The 23,248-nt window shown below is 44.8% G+C and overlaps 1 protein-coding gene across 1 annotated transcript in view; it reads left to right on the forward strand.

The window, feature by feature from the left end:
- The window catches only part of TGFBR2 (transforming growth factor beta receptor 2), a 94,850-nt gene that overhangs the window by 33,525 nt on the left and 38,077 nt on the right, over window positions 1–23,248 (forward strand). Inside the window, exons 2-3 of the mRNA XM_036868562.1 lie at window positions 1,320–1,488; window positions 5,272–5,462. Of these exons, the coding sequence (XP_036724457.1) occupies window positions 1,320–1,488; window positions 5,272–5,462 (360 nt within the window). The remainder of the gene's footprint in view (window positions 1–1,319; window positions 1,489–5,271; window positions 5,463–23,248) is intronic.

Genomic DNA, 23,248 nt, shown 5'->3' on the forward strand with positions numbered 1-23,248 from the left:
TGTTACACCTTTTTAGCGCGTCTCAGCATGCAGACATGTGTTGCCAAGGACAGTTTGTCTTCAGTGTGTTACTGGTGAATGTGAGTGAATATTGCGTGTATCATCACACTCCCCCAAGGGGAGGGAGGAAGCTCTCTGTCCCTTCCCACCTGGCGCCAAGGCCAGATGTGAACTTCTTGTGTTCATTCCTTCGTGTATTAGCTAGTCACCATTGATTCAGTACGTTTGTTTGGATGTCTTCTATGTGACAGCCCCTCTTCTTGGCCCTGGAGAAGCAGTGTGGAAACAAGGCAGAGAAGGCCTCATGGAGCTTGCATTTTGGTGGTTGGAGCAGAAGCCAGTGAGTGATGGAGATTGTGCAGAAGATCAAACAAAACCCTATGTTGGTTCCTTGTGGGCTGCTTTAGGATGAAGAGGTGACATTTAACCAGAGATCAGGAAGGTGACAAGAAGGCAGGCAAAGGGCACAGCAAGGGAAAGGCCTGAGGAAGACAGGAGCTTGGCTTCTTCCAGGAAAGGCCTGTGTGTCTTAAAAGGTAGTGAGTGAAGAATAAGAGGGTGGCTGGTGGCGGTGGGAGGGATGAGGTCAGAGAGGTTGCCGACAGCAGACCCTTGAGGTGGAGCTTGCTGGCACTAACCTGTGGGACTCCAGGCCTCACCTGTGTGTGTGTGTCAAGGAGACACACTTTATCAACTGAGTTGGCTCAAGGCAACAGGAAGCAGTCAGAGCCAGGCTCTTGCAAAGAAGGCCCCGATAGCTCTGTCGGGTGTAGGTCAGGAAAGCGATGGCAAAGTCCCCCCTCACCCCCAGGGTCTCCTCCGAGCTGGCCGACCCCCTTTCCCCCCGTCACAGCTCTGCTCCTCGTGACCCCTCTCTGCCCATGAGGCGGTGACTCTCGTCTGGCTCCCATGTCTTCCGTGCCTCTCTTTATTTTGGGTTGCCCTGCCCTGGTCTGTTTTCGTGTCCATCCACCAGCTAAACTATAATTTCCTTAAGGGTATGTTCCCCAGCACCCAGTGCCATGCAGTGGGGTGACGCAACCTCTGTCTCTGGATTGAATGGGGAGGCTTTTGTAGAAAGAGTGCCTTATGACGATCACTGACAAAGGCAAGAAGTTACCAAACCTCCTCCACCCCAACCATCTCCACCCTGCCCTGGCTTTCATTACAAAATTCTAACCTGATGTGGAGGCATTATGTGGCCTTTCTCCGCATTCATGCTTCTGACACCAGGTTCATTTGAAATTGCATCGTATCAGGAATCCACTGGCAGCTGATTATGTTGGTTAATCACGTAATGCATCTCTTTTCCCTCCCAGTTAACAGTGACATGATGGTCACTGACGACAATGGTGCCGTCAAGTTGCCGCAGTTGTGTAAATTCTGTGATGTGAGATTGTCCACCTGTGACAACCAGAAGTCCTGCTGGAGCAACTGCAGCATCACGGCCATCTGTGAGAAGCCGCAAGAGGTCTGCGTGGCTGTCTGGTAAGGCTGCCCTGTAACACCTTTCTTTCCCCTTTTTATACGCAGTGTGCGTTCGTGGTACGTAGTCATGTGTCTTCATGCCCGAAACTTCGACATCTGTCCCGTTCCCTTCCCTTTAGACCATCTCTTTTCCAGTCGTTCAGTGTAATTTCTAGAGATACTCTGTACATTTTCAAATACACACATGTACCTTTACTATTTATAAGTCTGGAAACCATTCCTTGTGTCCAGGAGAGGGATTTGCCACTTACTAGTCATTTAATTGAGACCCCTTGGGATCCCCGTAGTGACGCCAGGAGCTTTGTTCTTCTGACGCAAACTCAGTCCTGTTTCGTGGAGATGAAAGGTGGGCTGTTGCAAGAGGGACGCACTTGTCAAAAATGGGGGAAGCGACTCGGCATCAGGAGACAACCTATTCCTTAGTCAGAAGCCTTGGCCAGTGCCTCACACCACTGCTGGGCCAAACACGGCGTCTTCCTCTGGGAGCAGGACCACATCTTCCTCTTGGAGCAGATTCCCTTCTCTCCCTCCCTCTCTCCACCCCTCCCTCCCCTCCCTCCCCCCCTTCCCCTCCTTCCCCCCTCCCTTTTCCCCTCCCTGTCCCTCTCCCTCCCTCCCTCCCTCCCACCCTCATCCTCCCGTCTTGCCAGGCATGCACACACACACACACACACACACACACAAACACACATACACAGTGGGTGCTCATGAATCATTTGATTAACTCATAGTTATGAATTGGGAGTATGAGCCAGAGATTAAAAAAAAAAATAGAGATCATTAAGAGAGTCCTTATTTTATAAAAAACTACACATTCATTAATGAAATATAACATTTTGAAGCCTTATTCTGATGGTTTCAATTTATCAGCTATTTTTTTAAAGTAACCTCTGTGTCTCCTGGCCATTTGCAAATGAGAATGTAAACCCAGATATCTTGCCCGCTCCTTTTGGAAGGCGTCTTTTGAGACTTTCTCCAGACCGTTTATACTCAGCCTTGATGATAAATCTGAAACCCTGGCACATTTCCCTATGTACCAGGACATGAATTAGGTTCTTAAGAACTAAAGGAATGTTAACAGCAAAGATCTGTCACGGCAGCTTGCCATACCTGCCAGCTGCACTTGTGTCCAGCTCTGAGCGGTGCTTTTGAAACAGGGATTTTGACAGAGATGGTGTTCAGAGCAGAGGCACGAGTGTGATCAGAGGTTCAGAAGCATGCCATCTGAGGGCGGGTGGGGGCAGTTGGCCATGGCTAGTCCAGTAAAGAGGACGTGGGCTCTGTTGAGAGATCTGAAGGGCTCTCAAGTGGAAAATACAGTAAACTTGTTGTGCAGAACTCTGCAGGACAGAAGGAGACCCGCAGCATTTACAAGGGGACAGACAGACTTGTACTCAGGATCAGTTGAAACATTTTCTCAGTCGTGGTTTCCTGCCAGTGGGACAGGCTTCCTTCTCTGGAAGAGTCAGACCAAGTTCAAGAGAGGATGGAGGACCACTTGTCAGGTTCGGGGCAGGAAGCCTCAGACCCCAGACCAGGTGACCCCAGGCTCCTCTTCCTTTCTGTTTTCTGCTGACTGTCTTTACTTAAATATCCACTGGAGGTGAGAACATACTTCTGCACCCAAACAGGCTCTTTTCATTAAAGGTAGTTTCCCTACCCCAGTACAAGTCCAAGGGGTGGAGTGTGAATCACGCGTCCCTGGCACTGAAGCTTTGCTGTCTCAGAAGATGCGGGCATGTGGGAAAGCCTCTCTGTGCCCTCTGTGTCTCAGCCCTAACGATTAAATACAGTGAACGTTATTTTTACCTTTCTGGGCAACGACACATTTGGATGCGGAGAGAGGGAGGCGCCAGGGATGCTGCACTGCACCCCCGCCCAGGCAGCACTGAGGCGCTCACCCTGGGCTGAGGGGTCACCCCAAGCCCTCCAGGGGTGCTCCTCCCCTCCGCTCCCCGAGCTGCTTCACTGGAGTCCGGCAGGTTCAGCCTCTCTGTACCAGCAGCCAGCATCCCAGGACTGGTTGCTGCAGGGGCCCAAACGCCTGACCGCTTTGCCTCAGCTTGGGACAGCTCTGATGGGCCATCCCAGCCCCCAGCTGCCCACAGGTCAGCAGGAGCCTCATTGCGACCCCCTCCCTGCTCCGTGCAGCATTGCTGCCTTTGGTCCCTGCAGGGGAATCTCCCTAGAGCTCCTGCACAGGGATCCAGAGATCTCACAGCCTCAGAGTCTGCGACCGGGGCACGCACACTCGGACACCAGGCTATCTTGGGAATAGCCCAGTGGGGGAATAAAAGACTCTGCTCTCTGTGGTGGTGCTCTCCCATGATCAGTTGTAGTGTTCTTTTCATTCACTCGCTGATTCATTCATTCACTGAACTAATGCCAGTTGTGTACTCTTACCACGTGAAATGCTTAAGTCCTTTTCAAGGATAGAAATATTTTGGAACCAAAATTAATTTTCATAACTGGGGTTCTTTTGTCGCAGATATGGACAGCCTCTTCAGTAGCAGGACGAAGAAGTCTGTATTTATTTCACTGTATCCTCCCTTTCTGTGCTCCAGTGTACCCACAGATGTTTTGCACAGTGGGCCCTGACTGTCCGGGAGACCCCGTTACAGCACTGAGTGGAGGAAGCAGTTGAGGGCCTTACGGAGCCTCAAGCACTGTGGTTGAGTTTCCTCCCTCTGATTCTAGTTCTATAGGCAGCGGTGGGTGGAAGGCAGGGGGCTCTGAAAGAGCCGCCCCAGGGCTGCAGAGCAGCTTTCCTTCGTGGCTCACAGTTTCTTCCTTGTCCCATCCTGGGACCTCTGGAGGCTTCACAAGGCAGGGACACCATGCTTTTCCCTGGGATCCCGGAGGACTCAGCACGGCTTCATTTTGTTACCAAAACCAAACACAAACCCCCACCTACACAGGCGGGCACACAGCTATGGGGGCAGGGAGGGAGGTCCTTTTGTTTCATGGCCACTGTTTTTGCCAAGACCTTCCAATAGCTTGGGGGTTAAGGATAGGTAGGGGTTTTGGGTTTTTTTTTTAGGTTTTTTTTTCAAAATTTATTACTTTTTAATTTTTTATACAATCTTTAAAGATAATGCTCCATTTGTAGTTATTACAAAATATTGCCTATATTCCCATCCTTGAGCTTGTCTTATACCCAACAGTTGGTACCTCCCACTCTCCCCACCTCCCCACTGGTAACCACTAGTTTGTTCTCTGTGAGTCTCCTTCTGTTTTGTTACATTCACTAGTTGTATTTTTTAGATCCCACATATAAGTGATATCATATACTATTTGTCTTTCTCTGTCTGACTTATTTAACTTAGCGTAATGCCCCCCAAGTCCATCCATGTTGCTGCAAATGGCAAAATTTTGTTCTTTTTATGACTGAGTAATATTTAGCTAGATTCTGTCCAACAAACTAGAGATGCAATGCTAGCTTCACAGTGCGGTCAGGATGGAAGGTTTGGAGTCACCCCGAGGACCTAGCGATCTCCTGTTTCCCCACGCCCTCCCTTTAATGATTTAATTAAGGCATAACGTGTAAAGTTCTCTGACAGGTTTGTCTCCAAGGAAAGCCCTCACGTTATGATCCTAAGTGGGTTCTGAGATAAGCAAAGGAAAAACTGACGTGCATGGAAAAGCACAGGAGATGACGGGACAACCTGTAAGTGATGGAGAACAGGAGGCAGCGCTGCTGTTAGAAACAATGTCCTGATGGAGACACAGCCCAGACTGCTTCCCTGTGGGACCACACTCACCCCCTCCTTCTCTGTACCCCAGGAGAAAGAATGATGAGAACATCACGCTGGAGACGGTCTGCCATGACCCCAAGATCGCCTACCATGGATTTGTCCTTGACGACGCTGCTTCTCCAGAGTGTATTATGAAGGAAAAAAAGGGGTCTGGAGAGACTTTCTTCATGTGTTCCTGCAGCTCCGAAGAGTGCAATGACCACATCATCTTCTCCGAAGGTGAGTGTTCCTCTCAGGATGGTCTGCAGGCTCAGGGCACATCCCTTCCTGGCGGGTGCTGGAGGGTGGGCTCACACTGGGGACCAGGCCCCCTTCACCTGCTGGAAAGAGGGGCTTAAGGGGTAGCAGGGTTGGCTCTGGTCTGTATCAAATCTGGCTCCCGGGGCCCACATGATGATTTGTCACTGAGAAATAGTTTGTGTCACCCAGAGCAGTGGTTCTCAAAGCGCAGGGCCTGGAACAGCAGCAGTGGCATCACCTGAGAACTTGTTAGAAATGCAGCCTCCGGGGTGCCACCCCTGACTGTGGAACCAGGAACTCTGGGTGCGGGCCCAGGGTGATTCTGAAGCAGCTCAAGTTGGAGAACGACTGGTCCAGAGTTGGGAGGAGGCTGTATGATTCAGGAGGGAGACTTGCTTTAACTCAAGTTGTTGTGTGTACATACTCCTAGGATTTGTCTGAAGGGGAAAGTACATTAACCTCAGTAATGATAGCCTGTTGGATGCACACTTGTCTCTATCCATCATGCATATTGTATTGGCCAAAAAGTTCGTTCGGGTTCTGTAACATCTTCCACAAAAAGCCAAACGAACTTTTTGGCCAACCCAATATTATCCCTCCCTCTCTCCCTCCTACCTTCCCTCCCATCTTCTATCTGCCCATCCATCCATCTGCCCATCCATCATCCATCTGCCCATCCATCCATCCACCCACTTTGCCATCTCTCCATCTGCCCATCCATCTCTCCATCTGTCTATGCATCCATTCATCTATCTGTCCATCTGTCCATCCATCTCTCTGTTCATCTATCCATGTATCTGTCCATCTGCCCATCCACTCAAACACCAGTCCATCTGTCCATCCATCCACCATCCATCTGTATATCTGTCTGTCCATCTATCTGTCCATCTGTCCAACCATTCATTGCACCCACTCATCCATCTTTCCATACAAATAGTTGATCATACTATAAATATTACCTGGCAATATTTTTTTTTCACCCACCCTCTTTTACTTCTCTTCTAAACAAGCAATATAAGTAGATATATTGTACACCTTTTAATTGTTGTCCAGAATTGCATAATATGGCATATCTTCTATGAGTGACTTAACCATTCTTAACTTATTCCCAAATAAGTTGGTAGCTTATTTTAGGTGTCTCCAGTTTTCCACTTAATGCTACATTGACTATCTTTGTTAAAACATCTTATACATTTGTGCTAGTATTTCTGCAAGACAGATTTCTAGAAATGAAATTTCCGGATCAGAGGTATGCACATTTTAAATTTGGATAGCCACTATGAAATTGTTCTCCTCCCCCAGAAGATATATAAGCATATGAATTTCCATCTACTTTCTCCAGCACTGGAGATTATAAGCCTTTTAATTTTTCCAGGCTGATGATGCAAATAATATTCTCTTGGTTTTAGGAATATAAATTCAGCATGGGGAAAGGTTATTTTAGCCCCAGATAGGTCCAATTCAATAAAAAATCCTTTTGGAACACAAGTGCTGGGTCGACACACTATCCCTGCTACTGTGTGTGTCCCGACTATGGAAAGTGATGAGTCTCATGCTTTGTGTATGGTGCTCATGGGCAGTGCAGACTTACCTCTTGCTCTCCGTGTGTCCTTCAGCCAGTTTCCCTCCCTTCCTGTTCCACTCCCCACCTGTGCCAAGTTCTCAGTGTACAAAGGCAGGCATGTACATCTTGTCAGCGCAGCACTTTCCAAAATCACTCCCCTCTTCTGTTTTTTCGTCCTACAAGCACTCCATGTCTCTCATTTTCCTTATGTAATTTGAGTTAGGAGGGACATTGTAACTAGATTAAATCACACTAAAACATGGTAACCTTGATATCCTGGTTTACCATGTTAACCTTCCCCAAGTACTTCACCTTTAAAAACAAGGCCCAGGCTAAGCCAAAGGAATTAATCCCTAATAGTGGAATATCCAGACATGTTTATTACCATCTATGAAACTTTTCTCTCCTTTTGCATACTGGCTTATCCACGATGGAAAAATTTATTTCATTGAAAGGGGACAAAAGTTGATAAATGGCTTGCAAGTTGGATATATTTTATATATATGTATATTACTATAAGCTCTTAAGGTATTTATGACTTCAGTTTTCAGTGTATTTTCAACTCATGTGATAATCATGGGCCCACATTCATGTTTTTCCTCTTATTCATTATCAGACTGTTTGTTTCTTTATGAGGTGAGATAATCAGCATAAAGGTGGTTTCTCATTGTACAACTCAAGAAATCCAGCACAGCTGATGACTCAGATATTTGAGTGATTTCAGAGTCTTCTAAAATGCTCCAGGGAGTATGCTTAAATATAACCATCTCTCTTCTCTCTATTTGTTGTAGGGGGATATTTTCCTCCCCTACAACATCAGGTATTAGGAAGAACACTTTGGGGTCCATTTCTCTTATTGCCACCATCTCTTCTTTATATTAAGGAATGAAAACTTTTTTTTTAATTGAAGTATAATTGACTTACAATGTTGTGTTAATTACTGATGTACAGCAAAGTGACTCAGTTATGTACATATGTGTGTGCATGTATATATATATATATACATACACACACACACATATATATATATATACACATTTTTTAATATATTCTTTTCCATTGTGGTTTATCATGGGATTTTTTTAAAATTGAGGTATAGTTCTTTTACAATGTTGTGTTAGTTTCTACTGTACAGCGAAGTGGAGTTCCCTGTGCTATACAGCACGTTCTCATTAGTTATCTATTTTATACATATTAGTTAGTATATATATGTCAATATATGTCAATCTCAATCTCCCAATTCATCCCACCCCCACTTTCCCCCCTTGGTGTCCATATGTTTGTTCTCTACTTCTGTGTCTCTATTTCTGCCTTGCAAACAGGTTCATCTGTACCATTTTTCTAGATTCCACATATATGTGTTAATATACGATATTTGTTTTTCTCTTTCTGACTTACTTCACTCTGTATGATAGTCCCTAGGTCCATCCACATCTCTACAAGTGACCCAATTTCATTCCTTTTTATGACTAATATTCCATTGTATATATGTACCACATCTTCTTTATCCATTCATCTGTTGTTGGGCATTTAGGTTGCTTCTATGACCTGGCTATTGTAAATAGTGCTGCAATGAACATTGGAGTGCATGTGTCTTTTTGAGTTATAGTTTTCTCTGGGTATATGCCCACTAGTGGGATTGCTGGGTCTCATAGGATATTGAATATAGTTCTCTGTGCTATATAGTAGGACCTTGTTGTTTATGCATTCTACATATAAAAGCTTACATCTGCTAATTCCAACCTCCCAGTCGATCCCTCCCCCAACTCCCTCCCTCTTGGCAACCACCAGTCTGTTCTCTATGTCTGTGACTCTGTTTCTGTTTCATAGATAGGTTCATTTGTGTCATATTTTAGATTCCACATATAAGTGATATCATATGGTATTTGTCTTTCTTTTTCTGACTTACTTCACTTAGTATGATAATCTCTGGTTAATCCATGTTGCTGCAAATGGCGTTATTTCGTTCTTTTTTCTGGCTGAGTAGTATTCCATTGTATATACGTACCACATCTTCTTTATCCATTCATCTGTTGATGGGCATTTAGGTTGTTTCCATGTCTTGGCTATTGTGAATAGTGCTGCTCTGAACATAAGGGTGCATGTATCTTTTTTGAATTATAGTTTTATCTGGATATATGCCCAGGAGTGGGATTGCTATATCACATGGTAATTCTATTTTTAGTTTTCTGAGGAAGTTCCATACTGTTTTCTACGCTGCACCAATTTACATTCCCACCAACGGTGTGGGAGGGTTCCCTTTTCACCACAATCTCTCCAGCATTTGTTATTTGTAGACTTTTTAATGATGGGCATTCTGATTGGTGTGAGGTAGTACCTCATTGTAGTTTTGATTTGCAGTTCTCTAATAATTAGCGATGTTGAGCATCTTTTCGTGTGCCTGTTGGCCATCTGTATGTCTTCTTTGGAGAAATGTCTATTTAGGTCTTCTGCCCATTTTTCGATTGGGTTTTTTGTTGTTGTTGAGTTGTATGAGCTGTTTGTATATTTTGGAAATTAAGCCCTTGTCAGTCGCATAATTTGCAAATATTTTCTCCCATTCTGTAGGTTGTCTTTTCATTTTGTTTATGATTTCCTTTGCTGTGCAAAAGCTTGTAAGTTTGATTAGGTCCCATTTGTTTATTTTTGTTTTTATTTCTATTGCCTTGGGAGACTGACCTAAGAAAACATTGGTACAATTTATGTCAAAGAATTTTTTGCCTATGATCTCTTCTAGGAGTTTTATGGTGTCACGTCTTATGTTTCAGTCTTTAAACCATTTTGATTTTATTTTTGTGTATGGTGAGAGTGTGTTTTCTAACTTCATTGATTTACATGCAACTGTCTAACTTTCTCGGCACCACTTGCTGAAGAGACTTTTTCCCATTTTCTGGCCTTCTTTGTCAAAGATTAATTGACTGCAGATGTGTGGGGTTTTTTTTCTAGGCTCTCTATTCTGTTCCATTGATCTGTATGTCTCTTTTTGTGCCAATACCATGCTGTTTTGATTGCTGTAGCTTTGTAGCATTGTCTGAAGTCTGGGAGGGTTATGCCTCCTGCTTTGTTCTTTTTCTTCAGGATTGCTTAGGCAATTCTGGGTCTTTTATGGTTCCATATGGATCTTAGGATTATTTGTTTTAGTTCTGTGAAAAATGTCCTGGGTAATTTGATAGGGATTACATTAAATCTGTAGATTGCTTTGAGTAGTATTGCCATTTTAACAATATTAATTTTTCCAATCCAAGAGCATGGGTTATCTTTCCATTTCTTTGAATCATCTTCAGTTTCCTTTATTAATGTTTTATAGTTCTCAGCATATAAGTCTTTCACCTCCTTGATCAGGTTTATAAGGTGGGAAAACTCTTGAAGCAATTTTTATTTTTCTACTCCAAGTCAAATAAGATGGTGAACACAAAAGCTCTCTGGAGTGTTCTGTGTGGTATTTTTATTAGGACAGCACTCTTTTCTTGTTGATTTCTGATCTACAAACAATGGATAATGATTACTTACATCTTACATTTTTCTTAAATATGTGAGGGAAAAAAAGTTGAGCCACAAGATTTACTCTTGAAATATAGATCTTTATTTTCAGTGCTACTATGAATGATAGCTGACATTCAGAGGGAATGTAGTTGCTGTGTTTGTTGCTAAGCCCCTTTGATGGCCTGGCCTCATTTAATCTCATAGCCACCCCATGAGGTAGGCACTGCTAGTATCCCCATCTTATGGATGAGAAAACCAAGCTCAGAGAACTGTAACACCTTGTCCAGAATCCCATGACTAGTGGGTGGCATAGCTAGGATTCATAATGGGCTGTGTATAAAATAAAACTTCTGTGAGGGTTTTTCCCCCTTCCTTCTCTTTTTATTTCCTTCTTTCTTGCACTCTCTCTATCTCTGTCTTTCTAAACAGATAATATATGTACATATTAAAAAATTCAAATTCGACAAACTGGATACAGTGAAAAGAAAGCCTCCTCTTGGTCTGTGATCATCCATTCATCCAGAGAGATTTTTCTGCATGGAACTCTGCATGGAAATCCTAAACTTGGTAAATCATATCATTGAGATTTTTTTTAAAAGTCAGATTCATTGATGTATAATTTACATAAAATAAAATCTACCGTTTGAAGATACTATTTTCACTGAATTGTGACTAATGTATATAGCTGTGTAACTACTACCACAATCAAGATACAGAACATTTTTGTGACTCCCAGTAACTTCCCTTATTCCCTTTTTCCATCATCATTGGGATTTTTATCCTCATTTTAGAAATTTGGTTGCTTTCTTCCTGTATTTGGTGATTTCCATTTACTTAACCAAGGCCATGACCTCAGTCCTCCGAAGAATGGACAGGTGGGACAGCCCAGCCTCAGACAACAAGATACCACTGTGTTCCTTTGCCTCTATAGGCACCCAGGCCTACTCTACCAAAAAAAAAAAAAAAAAAAAAAGGGACAAATGCCAACTCTTTGCATTATTTAGCACCGATTTTCTCTCCTGCTCCATGTTGCTTGTCTGTACACCTGGCATGAAGCCTGAAGCCTGGCAGATGGTTTGGGGGAGGATGGGCCTCTACACAAGCCACCAGTCCTCCCATCTTCACTCCTTTCAGGTTCCCCGAGGTTGGTGTGTAGTGATGGCTTGTATGCCTCTGGTCTTGTTCACCTTGTCGAAGCACCTTTATGTTCTATACCTGAGAAATGTGCAGAGAATGTATTGAAGATACTGAAGATTCGTTGAGATAATCGTCTTAAGGCCCAGAAAGATGATTAGATTACTGTCCCCAGGAGATGATGGCAGAGAGCCAGGAACACAGAAGTTAGGTGACTTGCCTGTAGTTACTCAGCTAGTTAGTGGCAGAGCTGGGCTACAGGTTTGGTCTCCAGACTCTCACCAAGGTCTGTGTCCCTAGTACAGGGTTTGAAGTCTGTATTCCGAGGGGCATCAGGGGCTGCTCTGAGGAACTGAGGGAGAAGGGAGTAAATCAGCTCTCCTTTACCTGCCATGTGTACCAAGCTTCAGCAGAAGATGTGAATCACAGAAAGGTGTTGCCAGCTTTCATGAGTTTGAAACCAATGTTCCAAAACAAAGGAATTAAAGAGACCTTGCTGTCTTTCTTTTTGAACCAGGTACCTATCTTTTCCCCCAAAACCCCCCAGTGGTGCCTTGTGCTATGCCCGGTGGCTCCCTGCTTCCCTAAAGTAGATCAATTAGAATGAGGCCGGGGTCCGTTCTTCCAGCTGCTCTCCAAAAGTCAGGTCTCCCTGTCCTGTCTGATGATTCCTGCTTGGTGAAAGATGTGTAGAATTCTGAGGAAGTCATTATCTCCCCCTGAGCTCACCAAGCCCTACAATTCTGGTTAGAAGAGAAGGCATTTGTCTGGGTCCTTATTGATGTCCTGGTGACAGCTGTCAGTCAAACAAGCCCTGTCAGGCTCCTGGACCAAAGTGAGCCCAGGATGGGGGTGGGGACCCCAAGCTAACGGCTCCCTGTTCACTTGCAGATGACATGTCCACTTCGCAAAGTCATGATGTGGGTAGGATCGCTCATTAAGCCTTGAAGAATCCAAAAAACCACTCCGTTTTATTCATTTCATAAATGGTTTCCAAGTGCAGTAAAGATGCTTCATTTGCAGAGTGCCGGGCAAGGAGATGATTTCTGCTTGTTTTAGGTACGAAATAAACAGTCTAGTGTAATGGTTAAGATGGGTCTGTGGTGGGTTTCTGGAATTTTAAGGCCCATTCTACCACTTGTTCGCTTTGCCACATTGGGCCAGTTACCTGATGTCTCCTAGTCTGTAAAATGGAACTGAAACGGGGGGTGGGTGGGGTGCGGCTAGATTGTTACATGCAGTGCTTACGACAGCGCCCCATCTGTTAGCTGCTGGCATTATTTGGGGTTTTATATCCGATGGGGACTTTTGCTCACCCTGAGATGTGAAGCCAGGCCCGTCCGGCCCTCTGGTGTGTGCCAGCACTGAGGTGTGTGGTGGAGACTTGACCACAGTGTGCAGCAGGCCACTCAGACCTCCTGTGTATGGCGCTGCAAGGGTCGGTACCGCGCTGCAAGAGTTTGGGAGGGGCTTATGTTGCTATAACTCGTGCCTCGAGCAGCTTCTGTCTTCTCCACGTGCCTTCACAGAGGTAAGGGGAGCATACCGAGTCCACAGTGTGTAATCAAAGCTAACCACATCCCTCCATCGTCGGATAATATCACACATTAGGCGCGTTGTTCCTATTTTGACGCAGAATCACAGTAGGAGGTGGCTAAATTCGAGTGGGAGGACTCACAGCGCCGTTCAGGTCAGTGCTCGGGGCGATCGCAGTTCTGTTCTTGCCAAAGGGCTTCAATCCCTCTTCCTCTTCTCAGCAGAAAGCTGCTTTGGGCCGCATGGCCGCCTCATTGGATGGCTGTGCCGCTGTGGACCACTTAGTGCGGATAGTGATACCTATGGCCTCGGGATGCCATGGGGATTGAAGGAGGTGAAGCTTGGGAGGGCCAGCGTGGCAGCTGGTACACAGTAGGTGCCTCCATTCTCCCTCATTCCTCCGGATAAGGAGTGCACTCTTTGCTGGGGAGAACCCCTCCTCTGAATGGGGAACCCTTGCTACTCCAAGTGTCCACAGACCAGCCGCAGCATTGCCGGGCAGCTTGGTAGAAAAGCAGAACCTCAGGGCCCTCCTGGACCCACTGCATCAGTATCAGTGTTGTAACAGTGTCCTTGGTGATCTGTTCTCACACTGAAGTGTGAAAGCGCTGGTGTGAACTCACCCAGCTAGGAATGGAACCGGAGAACCAAAGATGGGTCTTGTTAGCTTCATGCTGGTAACTTGCCCAGCTGATCAGTCAGCCCAAGAGGAATACATTTGGTCTTAAACCTGGTCATTTGGAAATGAGCTAAATATGCTTTACTCCGTCCTTTCGTGTAACAGAACTCCCCACTGAAATGGGGGTGTTTTTCCATAGCGATAGTGAAGTCATTTTTTGTATGCGTTACAAACTTTGTGCCGGCCTGGAGCTCCGCGTAGAGAAGATGAGGTGCCTTTTCAGGAACATTTCTTTGGTTTCCGTGATAATGTTCACATACTTTATCTATGGGATCATACTCTACTATTTCCCAAAGCAAGAAGACATGTAGGAATACCTTCAAGAAGCATTTCACAAGATGTTGTTCTGAACTGGATCTGTTGATACAAGGGAGTTGTTTGGTAGCCCGGGGGGAGCCCCGGACAAGGAATAGGGAGGCGTTAAAAGGAGTTCGCCTGAATCGGTTTGCTCTTCAGTTGTTTGTTATCATCATCTGCTGGGTTAGGATGGTAACTTGGCAGATTGAAGGAGGTGTGCTTCTGGACTGCTCCCAGCTCCCAGATGGCTGGATCCCTGGCCATCCCACCTTTCCTCCTGACTTTCAGCTGAACTGCTTCTTCTGGAAATGACAAGTCTCCATGGCCATGAGGGAAAGGCAATCAGCATTAAACTCAAGCCTGGACTCTGAAAAGTTTGGTTTCAAGGCCAGAGTCCCACCCCCTTCCTTAGCTGAAGTGCAGGGGAGCTGGCACCATGCCCAAGGCCCAGACCATGGAAATCCCTAGAACAATAGTAGCGATGGTCTCTGCCCTGGGGTGAGAGCCTGCTGTGGTTGGTCCACCTGTGCTAACTGCTTTCAGGTGTGTTGCCTTGTTTCCTAGAGTCATAACTTTTTTTGTTGTTTTTTTAATGTTTCTCAATTTTGGGTAATTCTCTTGGCTTTGTTTTCTTTATTAATTAATTAATTAATTAATTATTTAAATTTTTGGCTGTGTTGGGTCTTCGTTTCTGTGCGAGAGCATTCTCTAGTTGCGGCGAGCGGGGGCCACTCCTCATCGCGGGGCGCGGGCCTCTCACTATCGCGGCCTCTCTTCTTGCGGGGCACAGGCTCCAGACGCGCAGGCTCAGTAGTTGTGGCTCACGGGCCTAATTGCTCCGCGGCATGTGGGATCTTCCCAGACCAGGGCTCGAACCCGTGTCCCTTGCATTGGCAGGCAGACTCTCAACCACTGTGCCACCAGGGAAGCCCCCATAACTTTTTTTTGATGTCACGTTCTAGCATTTTTTCAAATTTATTGAGGTATAATTAACAAATAAAGTTGTAGATATTTAAAGTGTACATCATGGTGACTTGATATACACATACTTTGTGAAAGGATTCCCTCCATCTAGGCAGTTCACACATCCATCACCTCACATATTTTCCTTTTTGTCTGTGTGAGAACATTTAAGTTCTACTCTCTTAGCAGATTTCAATTGTACAAGACAGTGTTATCAACTATAGTCACCATATTTTACACTAGATTCTCATCACTCATTCATCTTAGAGCTGAAAGTTTTACCTTTTTACCAACCTCCCCCTCTTTCCCCCACCGCCCCCAGCCCATGGCAACCACCATTTTACTCTGTTTCTGTGAGTTTGCTTTTTTTTTTTAGATTCCACATGTGAATTATACCATGAGGTATTTGTCTGTCTCTGTCTTATTTCATTTAGCATAATGTCCTCAAAGTCTATCCATGATGTTACAAATGGCAGGATTTCCCTCTTCCTCATGGCTGAATACTATTCCATTGTATATACACCACATCTTCTTTATCCATTCATCCCTTGGTGGACATTTAGGTTGCTTCCATGTCTTGCCGGTTATGAATGATGCTGCAGTGAACATAGGAGTACAGATAGCTCTTTGAGATCCTGTTTTCATTTCTTTGGATAAATACCCAGGAGTGAGATTGCTGGGTCATATGGTAGTTCTATTTTTAGTTTTTTAAGGAATCTCCATACTGTTCTCCATAGGAGCTGTATCAATTTACATTCCCACCAACAGTGCAAAGGGGTTCCCTTTTCTCCACATCCTTGCCAAGACTTGTCATCTTAGTCTTTTTGGAGTCGTAACTTTTTTTATGCTGAAATGAAGCCCATACAATTAGCTCGTCCAAACTTTTCATTTTACTGACAAAGAAATGGATTTCTAGAGAGTGGTGTGAATTTCCCAAGATTTCGCAGTTGGTTCTCCACCATTTGTCCACAGGAGAGTTGGAGAATCTTGTCTCTTTTTTCAGGGAGTACCATCAACCCTCCACGTTCAGGTGTGTGGGGGGTGCCTGTTAACAACAGTCTTACCCCCATGTGAGGCTGTGGACACAAGCCTGAGTGCTAATCTGTGCCCAGACTCCCCATTCAGCCAGTCCTGGGCAAGCAGCACAACCAGAGGCTGTACCATTCATGGGCTTGTTAGGAACGAGCTTTATAAATGACGCTCAGCAGGATGCTCATCTTTTGAGAAGATCGTGCTCTCCCCAGTGAGATTTTCTGGGTTCAGATCTCAGCTAAGCCATTTATGAGTTGTTTGTCCTTGGGTGAACCAATTTACCTCAGTTTTCCCCTCTGAAAAATGGGGATAGAAATAGTGCTCACTTTGAATAGGATTTTTGTGAGGATAAATGTGTTTATTCATGTAGGGAACTTAGAATAGTACCTGGCACAGAGCAACTATGCAATAAATTTTGGCTGTAAAGTGTTACTATTACTCCCCTAGATTCAAATGTCTTGTCTTTGGATTTAGCCAGATGAGTGAGGCACTTTGTACCAATGTCGTGTTGCATCCTCCCTCCTGAAAATTCCTTCTGCTGACTCGTCTGTAAGTACCATCCATCATCAGCAACAGTCCTGTGAATCAGAGGGACAGGTTCACGGTAAAGAACGCTGCTAAGGAAGCTGTTCTCTGCATTGTATTGTCACCTTGCTGAGGAAGCCAGGAGAAATTTCTCTCAGCTCTCTGCTTTGGAAAGATTATTCCCCTCATGAGGACATACTTGCTTCTGACCTTAAGGACACTTTGAAGCATATAGAGCTTCAAGTAGAGCAGGGATCAGCAAGCTTCTTTGGTAAAGGACCAGTTCATGAATATTTTGGGCTTTGCAGGCCAGAGAGCCTCTGTTGCAGCCACAGGCAGTATGTAAACAAATGGACGGACCATGTTCCAGTAAAACTTTATTTACAAAACAAGGCTTCAGGCCAACCCCTGATATACATGACCATGTTTTGTTGTATTTCTCCCTACCAGAAAAGCTCGAGTCATGCTTCTAGCAAATATGTGGGCGTGTACTTTGCATACTGACATCACCCCTGCTTGCCTGTTTTCCTACATTTACCTTCCCTTTGTCTCGATCCCAGCTCCCATTTTTACTTTTTTTTGGTCTTCCCCCCACTACTGTGTCTATCTCTAGGTTGCATGAGATTTTTTTTTTTTTTTACAGGATGGAACTGTCAGTAAATACGTCAGTTATATCTAGTTAACTTAGGAACCAGGACTCTAGAAACCACTCTGACTCAGAGCTCACCTGCTGTGGTTAAATGCTCCTGGCTGACCCACAAGCTGCCTGCAGGCCCCGCAGGACCCGGAGAGGCTGAGAGCGAGGAGACGAGGAGACAGGGACTCCTGGTAGCCACAAAGTCTCCATCTTTCCTTTCTCATTGTTGTCGAGTTTCTTTTAAATGAAAACAGCCTCTTTGGTTTGCAGGCCTAAAGCTGGCAGGAAGACAAATGATTTTTTTTTTTTTACAATATCAGACACGCGGTTTCCTGTCTCTGTTTAACTTGCTAGCAGATCATCTCAGCCAGCTGGGTCCCCCTGGACCTGTTGTGACCTTAATAACGTTGCTTCCCGCCATCCAGCAGACCCACTCCGGGGGTGCATCACGCGCCTTGCGTACTCTACGGACTCCTCTTGGCTTCTGAGTCGGGGAGGGCTTGGACGTGCTGCCTCCTTTCTCTCCAGTCTCATTTTGTGTTCGTTCTGCTCCAGCATGCGGCAGCTGGCTTCTTGGGGGAAGCTCTGAGTTCCTGCGTGTGAGAAACCAGCAGAACGATGGTGCTCTGGCAGCTCTGGGCTCTGGGTGTGCTGCTGCCTTTGAACTGTGCCCTCACGACTCAAAATAGCTGGCTCGCCAGCTGTGCTTTTTTGTTTCAAGAGAAACAAACCAGATTTACTTTCTGGTCTCAATGCAAAAGGAAAAGAAACCTAAGTGTGGAAATTTGGTGGAGAAAAGTTGTTAGAAGAGGAAGAAAATTATGCATTAAAGTCACTCGTCTCATTCCGGGGAAGAGAAATCAGTTATTTGAGGGGATGACTCAGTGCTGAGGGAGACTTGGGTCGTGAATGAGTTAGAAGCATCCTCTGAATCCCTGAATACAGCCCCATGTCTGGCCAAGGAAATCATAAAGATTGTGCATGCCAGAGGGCACTGTGACTCAGTCCAGTGAGGCTTAACGTGTATTTGAAGTGTCTTCAGGCAAAGCAACTGGCTTCTGTAGGTTTTTTTTTTCTTTTTCCCCTAAGCAGCAAAGTAAACAAAGATGCTCTGAGGCCAGATGTGGTTGCCAGCTGTGAATATTTCTACCCTGGAACCTCATCCTGACGTGAATCACAGCCGAGTGGAATCCATTAAGGACACAGTCTGTCTCGAATCCCATCCCCTAGATGTGAGTGACCAATTAATCAGTCGAGCCAGCAAGGCTGGCGTTGCTGTGAAGCTGTGGTGAAACGTCTGCAGTCTCTGCCCTCATAGTGGCCTTCTCGTGTTCTGTAAACAACACACAGATGGGTGATGGCAAAAAGGGTCCAGGAGATTGTTTGCTACTTTCCAAGTACCTCAGTGTCCCACCAGTGGAAAAACACTGGAGCTAGCTAACCACTGGGAAACTGACCCTCATTTCCTCCCGTCCTGAACTCCAGAGGCTGTATTTACCTCCAGTTGGACATCCGGCTGACTGGCTCTTGGAAAACCTTTTCTGATCCTCAAATAACTCTTACACCTTGCTAATTATGTAAAATCTCAGTGTTCCCAGCAATAATTATGCCTTATAAAAACTAATATTAACTTTTAAAGAAACAATTCATATTTGCTTCTTTACTTTAAAAAAATACATACACCTCATGCCACTGGCTCCAGTGTCAGGAACAATGGATCCTAAATTTAGTGATTAAAATTCCTTCCATGCCTTCTCTTTTTTCCCAGGTCCCATCCCAGTCTCCCGTCAGGCCGAAGTCGTTGTTCTCGGCCTTGGCTGCACATTGGAACCACCTGAGAAGCTTTAAAAATGACTCATTAACTGGGTCTTAGCCCTGCAGTTTCAGATTTAATTGGTCTGGGGCCTGGTGTCAGGATTAAAAAAACAACCCGCCAAGGTATTCTAATATGCAGCCAATGTTGGGAACCACTGAATTCAAGACAGTTTGTTCTGCCACATCTTTTTGTATTTTTCATCATGTTCCCCATATAACTTGAAAGAGGATGGTAACAATTAGAGAGCAGTAACCACCACAGGAAGTAGCTAAATTCAGCCCTCGAGGTTAGAGGAGAAGAAAAACAAGCAAACTCACACCTGGGTCCCCCCCTCCCTGGGGAATAATAGGATTCCTTAATACAGGATGTCACTGTGCTTGCCACACTTTACAAGCAAGTACCTCAGAACGAGGCCACGGGCCTCGCTGGGTAGGCATCTGAGGTTTTAGAACTGGTGAAATGATACATTCAGGGCAGGCACACTTGCAACCTGAAGGTGTGGATGGCAGGGTCTGGGTGCCAAAACCCAACCACAGTGTGGTTCAGGGGGAGCCAGAGAGAAGGCAGGAGGTGTTTCGGTGACGTGACAGGTATTGATAATGTGCATAACTGATGTGCTTTTCTAAAGCCGGCGGATCTCCCTGTTGGAGAGGATAGTGGGGTAACTCAAGCCCTCTCTCTCTGTTTTCAGGTTTCCTGAAAACATGAAGGGCCCCTAGACGGGGTGGAAGATATGATCCAGACAGGCAGCCAGGACAAGAATGAGAGAATCGGGGCAGCTGGGGGATCTTAACAAAGCCCAAGCTAAGTTAGTGGTCAGAGGACTCTAACACAGAGAAGGAAATGAAAAAATCCTGCTCCAGAGAGCACAGGTCAGCCCGTGGAGGATAGATATTCATAGGACGTGTCATTGTGTTGTGGGCAAAGCCTGGCACGTTTCAGGCTCTCTCTTCATGTGGGAAGGACGATCAGCACAGGGGAAGGAATGCCTAACGGCAGGGACAGGATCAGGGTTCTAACTGCCTGAAATGACCGAGATATGAAACTGAACAGATACACGTCAAGCCAGGCCTGTCTGTTCACACAGTTGATGGCAAAAGAGCAGCTTGTCAGAAAGCTGGCTTGGCATCTGCTCAGGCGATAAAGACCCGGGGGGTTAGAGGTGAGTTAAGGTCATTCTGAAATTGGGGTGACCTGGTGGAGAGAATCAAAAGGAAACGAGAGCACACAAACCAGCAGTAGTCTGCGCTCATTGGTAAGAACCGTGAGAGTCCTACTGTTACCTGTCTACACGGATTACGTCCCACGTATTGGAGCTGGGCCTGGTGAAACGTCACAGAGAATCTTGAGAAGCAAGAATGATTTCAGAGACCAGATCACTTTATACTTAGACCCGGCATGTATGGGGTGCCTGCTCCATGCTGGCAGGCGGGAGTCTGATAAACGTGCCAGACTTTAGGGTCTGATCAATAGGCCTTTTTAGGAGTGACTGAAGAAGACAGAGATGTTCAGCCCGAAAATGAGATGATTTAGGGAAATGGGTTAAATGCCAAACAGCATTTAATGGGAAATGGGTTAAATGCCAAACAGCAGTTTGAGAGCTGCCATCCCATAGAAGAAGGAGTCATTGCATTGTCTTTTGCTTTAGAGAATAGCACGAAAGCCAGTAAGTGGACTTCCGGGAAGGCCATATTTGATTATAAAGAATATATTTTAAAATATCCCAATGTTGAGACTTTCTCCTAATAGGTCTATTGGAGTTAGATTATGGTATGATTTATAGAGGAGTGGAGTCCCTCTGCCGTAACACTTATGACAGGGGTTTCCTCTGTACCTTTCAGGAATACTCTGGAAGAGGTTGTCATACTGGATTAGACTACATGTAAGACCCTTTTATTGGGGAGAGAGGTAGGGAGGAAATAACCTAAAGGAGACTCTGCAATGGGATGTGAGGTGAGGCAATAGCTTAGTTTTGAAATATGTACAATGGGAATAAAACAATCAAATGGACTGGAAAGAAGAATTCTTCCATCATTTGGGGAAAATGTATTCTCAAAGTCTGTCTAGAATGTCAAACAGTGCTGTCCATATGCTGGAAGTTAAATTAGGCCCTGCATGCCCGGTGAGCTACTGTCCTGTTGTTTAATTAAAATGATTTTTTATTGTTTGCCTGAATTTAATTGTTACTTTTTCTTGAGATGATGGATGGGGAATTATATCTCATTCTACACTCCTCTTGAAGTTCATTTGACTAGAACATTCTTACGGACCATTTTCTCATTGGCTAGCCCTGAATACAATTGCCCTAGGGCTTTGCAAGCAAGTCCACTGTGAATTTTCTCTGTAAGAGGGAAACAACTCTGTGGCAGAATCCCAAGGGATGTTTGCTAAAGCAGTGCTTCTCAAACTTTACTGTGTAAATGAATCTCCTAGAAAACTTTATAAAATGCAGATTCTGCAGTCAGCAGTGTAAGACAGGGCTGAGATTCTGCGTTTCCAGTAAGTTCCCAGGTGCTGCCTGCTGATACTGCTGGCCTGGAGGCACCAAGAGATCCTTTTTGTATCATGCCACCAGAAAATATGCAAAATATTGGAACTCCCGAGTTAGAAAGTATGTATACAGTATGATGGATTGGGGTGTGTGTGTGAGTGAGAGATGGGGCAGTAACAGAGGAAAGCTGATAGGATGTGGAGTGTCACAGAATAAGGAGGCAATTTGCTTTGCTCCTTAAGAAATCCTGTATCTCTCCCTCTAGGGATCCCCATGTGTCTGTGCCCGGCTAGGGCTGTGACTCAGTAATGCTCCCTTTGTCTGTCAAATGAACATACTTGGAACATAGCCAGTAAACGTCTAGCGGATATCAGTACCTTTTGTTCACTTTCATCATTTTCTTTATTATAACTGGGTCCAACTTCACTAGATGTGATAAAACTGAATTTTGTCTCTGGGAAAACAGAAACCAAACCAGACAGCCAAAAAGCATCTGCCTTCCCTTCTCCCAGCGCAGCCAGACTGACTCCCTCCAAAGCCTTCTACCTGTTTTTCTAAAAAAATTGAAGTATGGTTGATTTACTTTAAGGTGTACAGCAAAGTGATTCAGTTATACATATATACATATATATTCTTCTTCAGATTCTTTTCCATTATAGGTTACCAGAAGATATTGAATATAGTTCCCTGTGCTCTACAGTAGGTCCTTGTTGTTTATCTATGTTATATACAGTAGTTTGCATCTGTTAATCCCATACTCCTAATTTATCCCCTCTCCCGCACTTTCCCCTTCGGTAACCATAAGTTTATTTTCAAAGTCTGCGAGTCTGTTTCTGTTTTGTAAATAAGTTCATTTGTATCATTTTTTTAGATTCAACATGTAAGTGATGTCATACGATATTTGTCTTTCTCTACCTGGCTTACTTCATGTAGTATGATAATCTCCAGGTCCATCCATGTTGCTGCAAATGGCATTATTCCATTCTTTTTTATGGCTGAGTAATCTTCTGTTATAAATGTACCACATCTTCTTTACCCATTCTTCTGTCAATGGACATTTAGTTTGCTTCCATGTCCTAGGTATTGGAAATAGTTGCTGCAGTGAACATTGGGGTGCATACGTCTTTTCAAAGTATGGTTTTCTCTGGATATATGCCCAGGAGTGGGATTGCTGGATCATACAGTAGCTCTATTTTTAGTTTTGTAAGGAACCTTCATACTGTTCTCCATAATGGTTGTACCAATTTACATTCCCACCAACAGTGTAGCAGGGTTCCCTTTTCTCCACACCCTCTCCAGCATTTATTGTTTGTAGACTTTTTGATGATGGCCATTCTGACCAGTGTGAGGCGATACCTCATTGTAGTTTTGATTTGCATTTCTCTAATAATTAGCAATGTCGAGCATCTTTTCATGTGCTTTTGGGCCATCTGTATGTCTTCTTTGGAGAAATGTCTATTTAGATCTTCCACCCCTTTTTTAATTGGGTTGTTTATTTTTTTGATATTGAGCTCCATGAGCTGTTTGCATGTTTTGGTGATTAATCCCTTGTCAGTCGCTTCGTTTGCAGATGTTTTCTCCCATTCTGTGGGTTGTCTTTTCGTTTTG

Source organism: Balaenoptera musculus, chromosome 11 (assembly GCF_009873245.2).
Source record: "Balaenoptera musculus isolate JJ_BM4_2016_0621 chromosome 11, mBalMus1.pri.v3, whole genome shotgun sequence".
NCBI classification, from domain to species: Eukaryota; Metazoa; Chordata; class Mammalia; order Artiodactyla; family Balaenopteridae; genus Balaenoptera; species Balaenoptera musculus.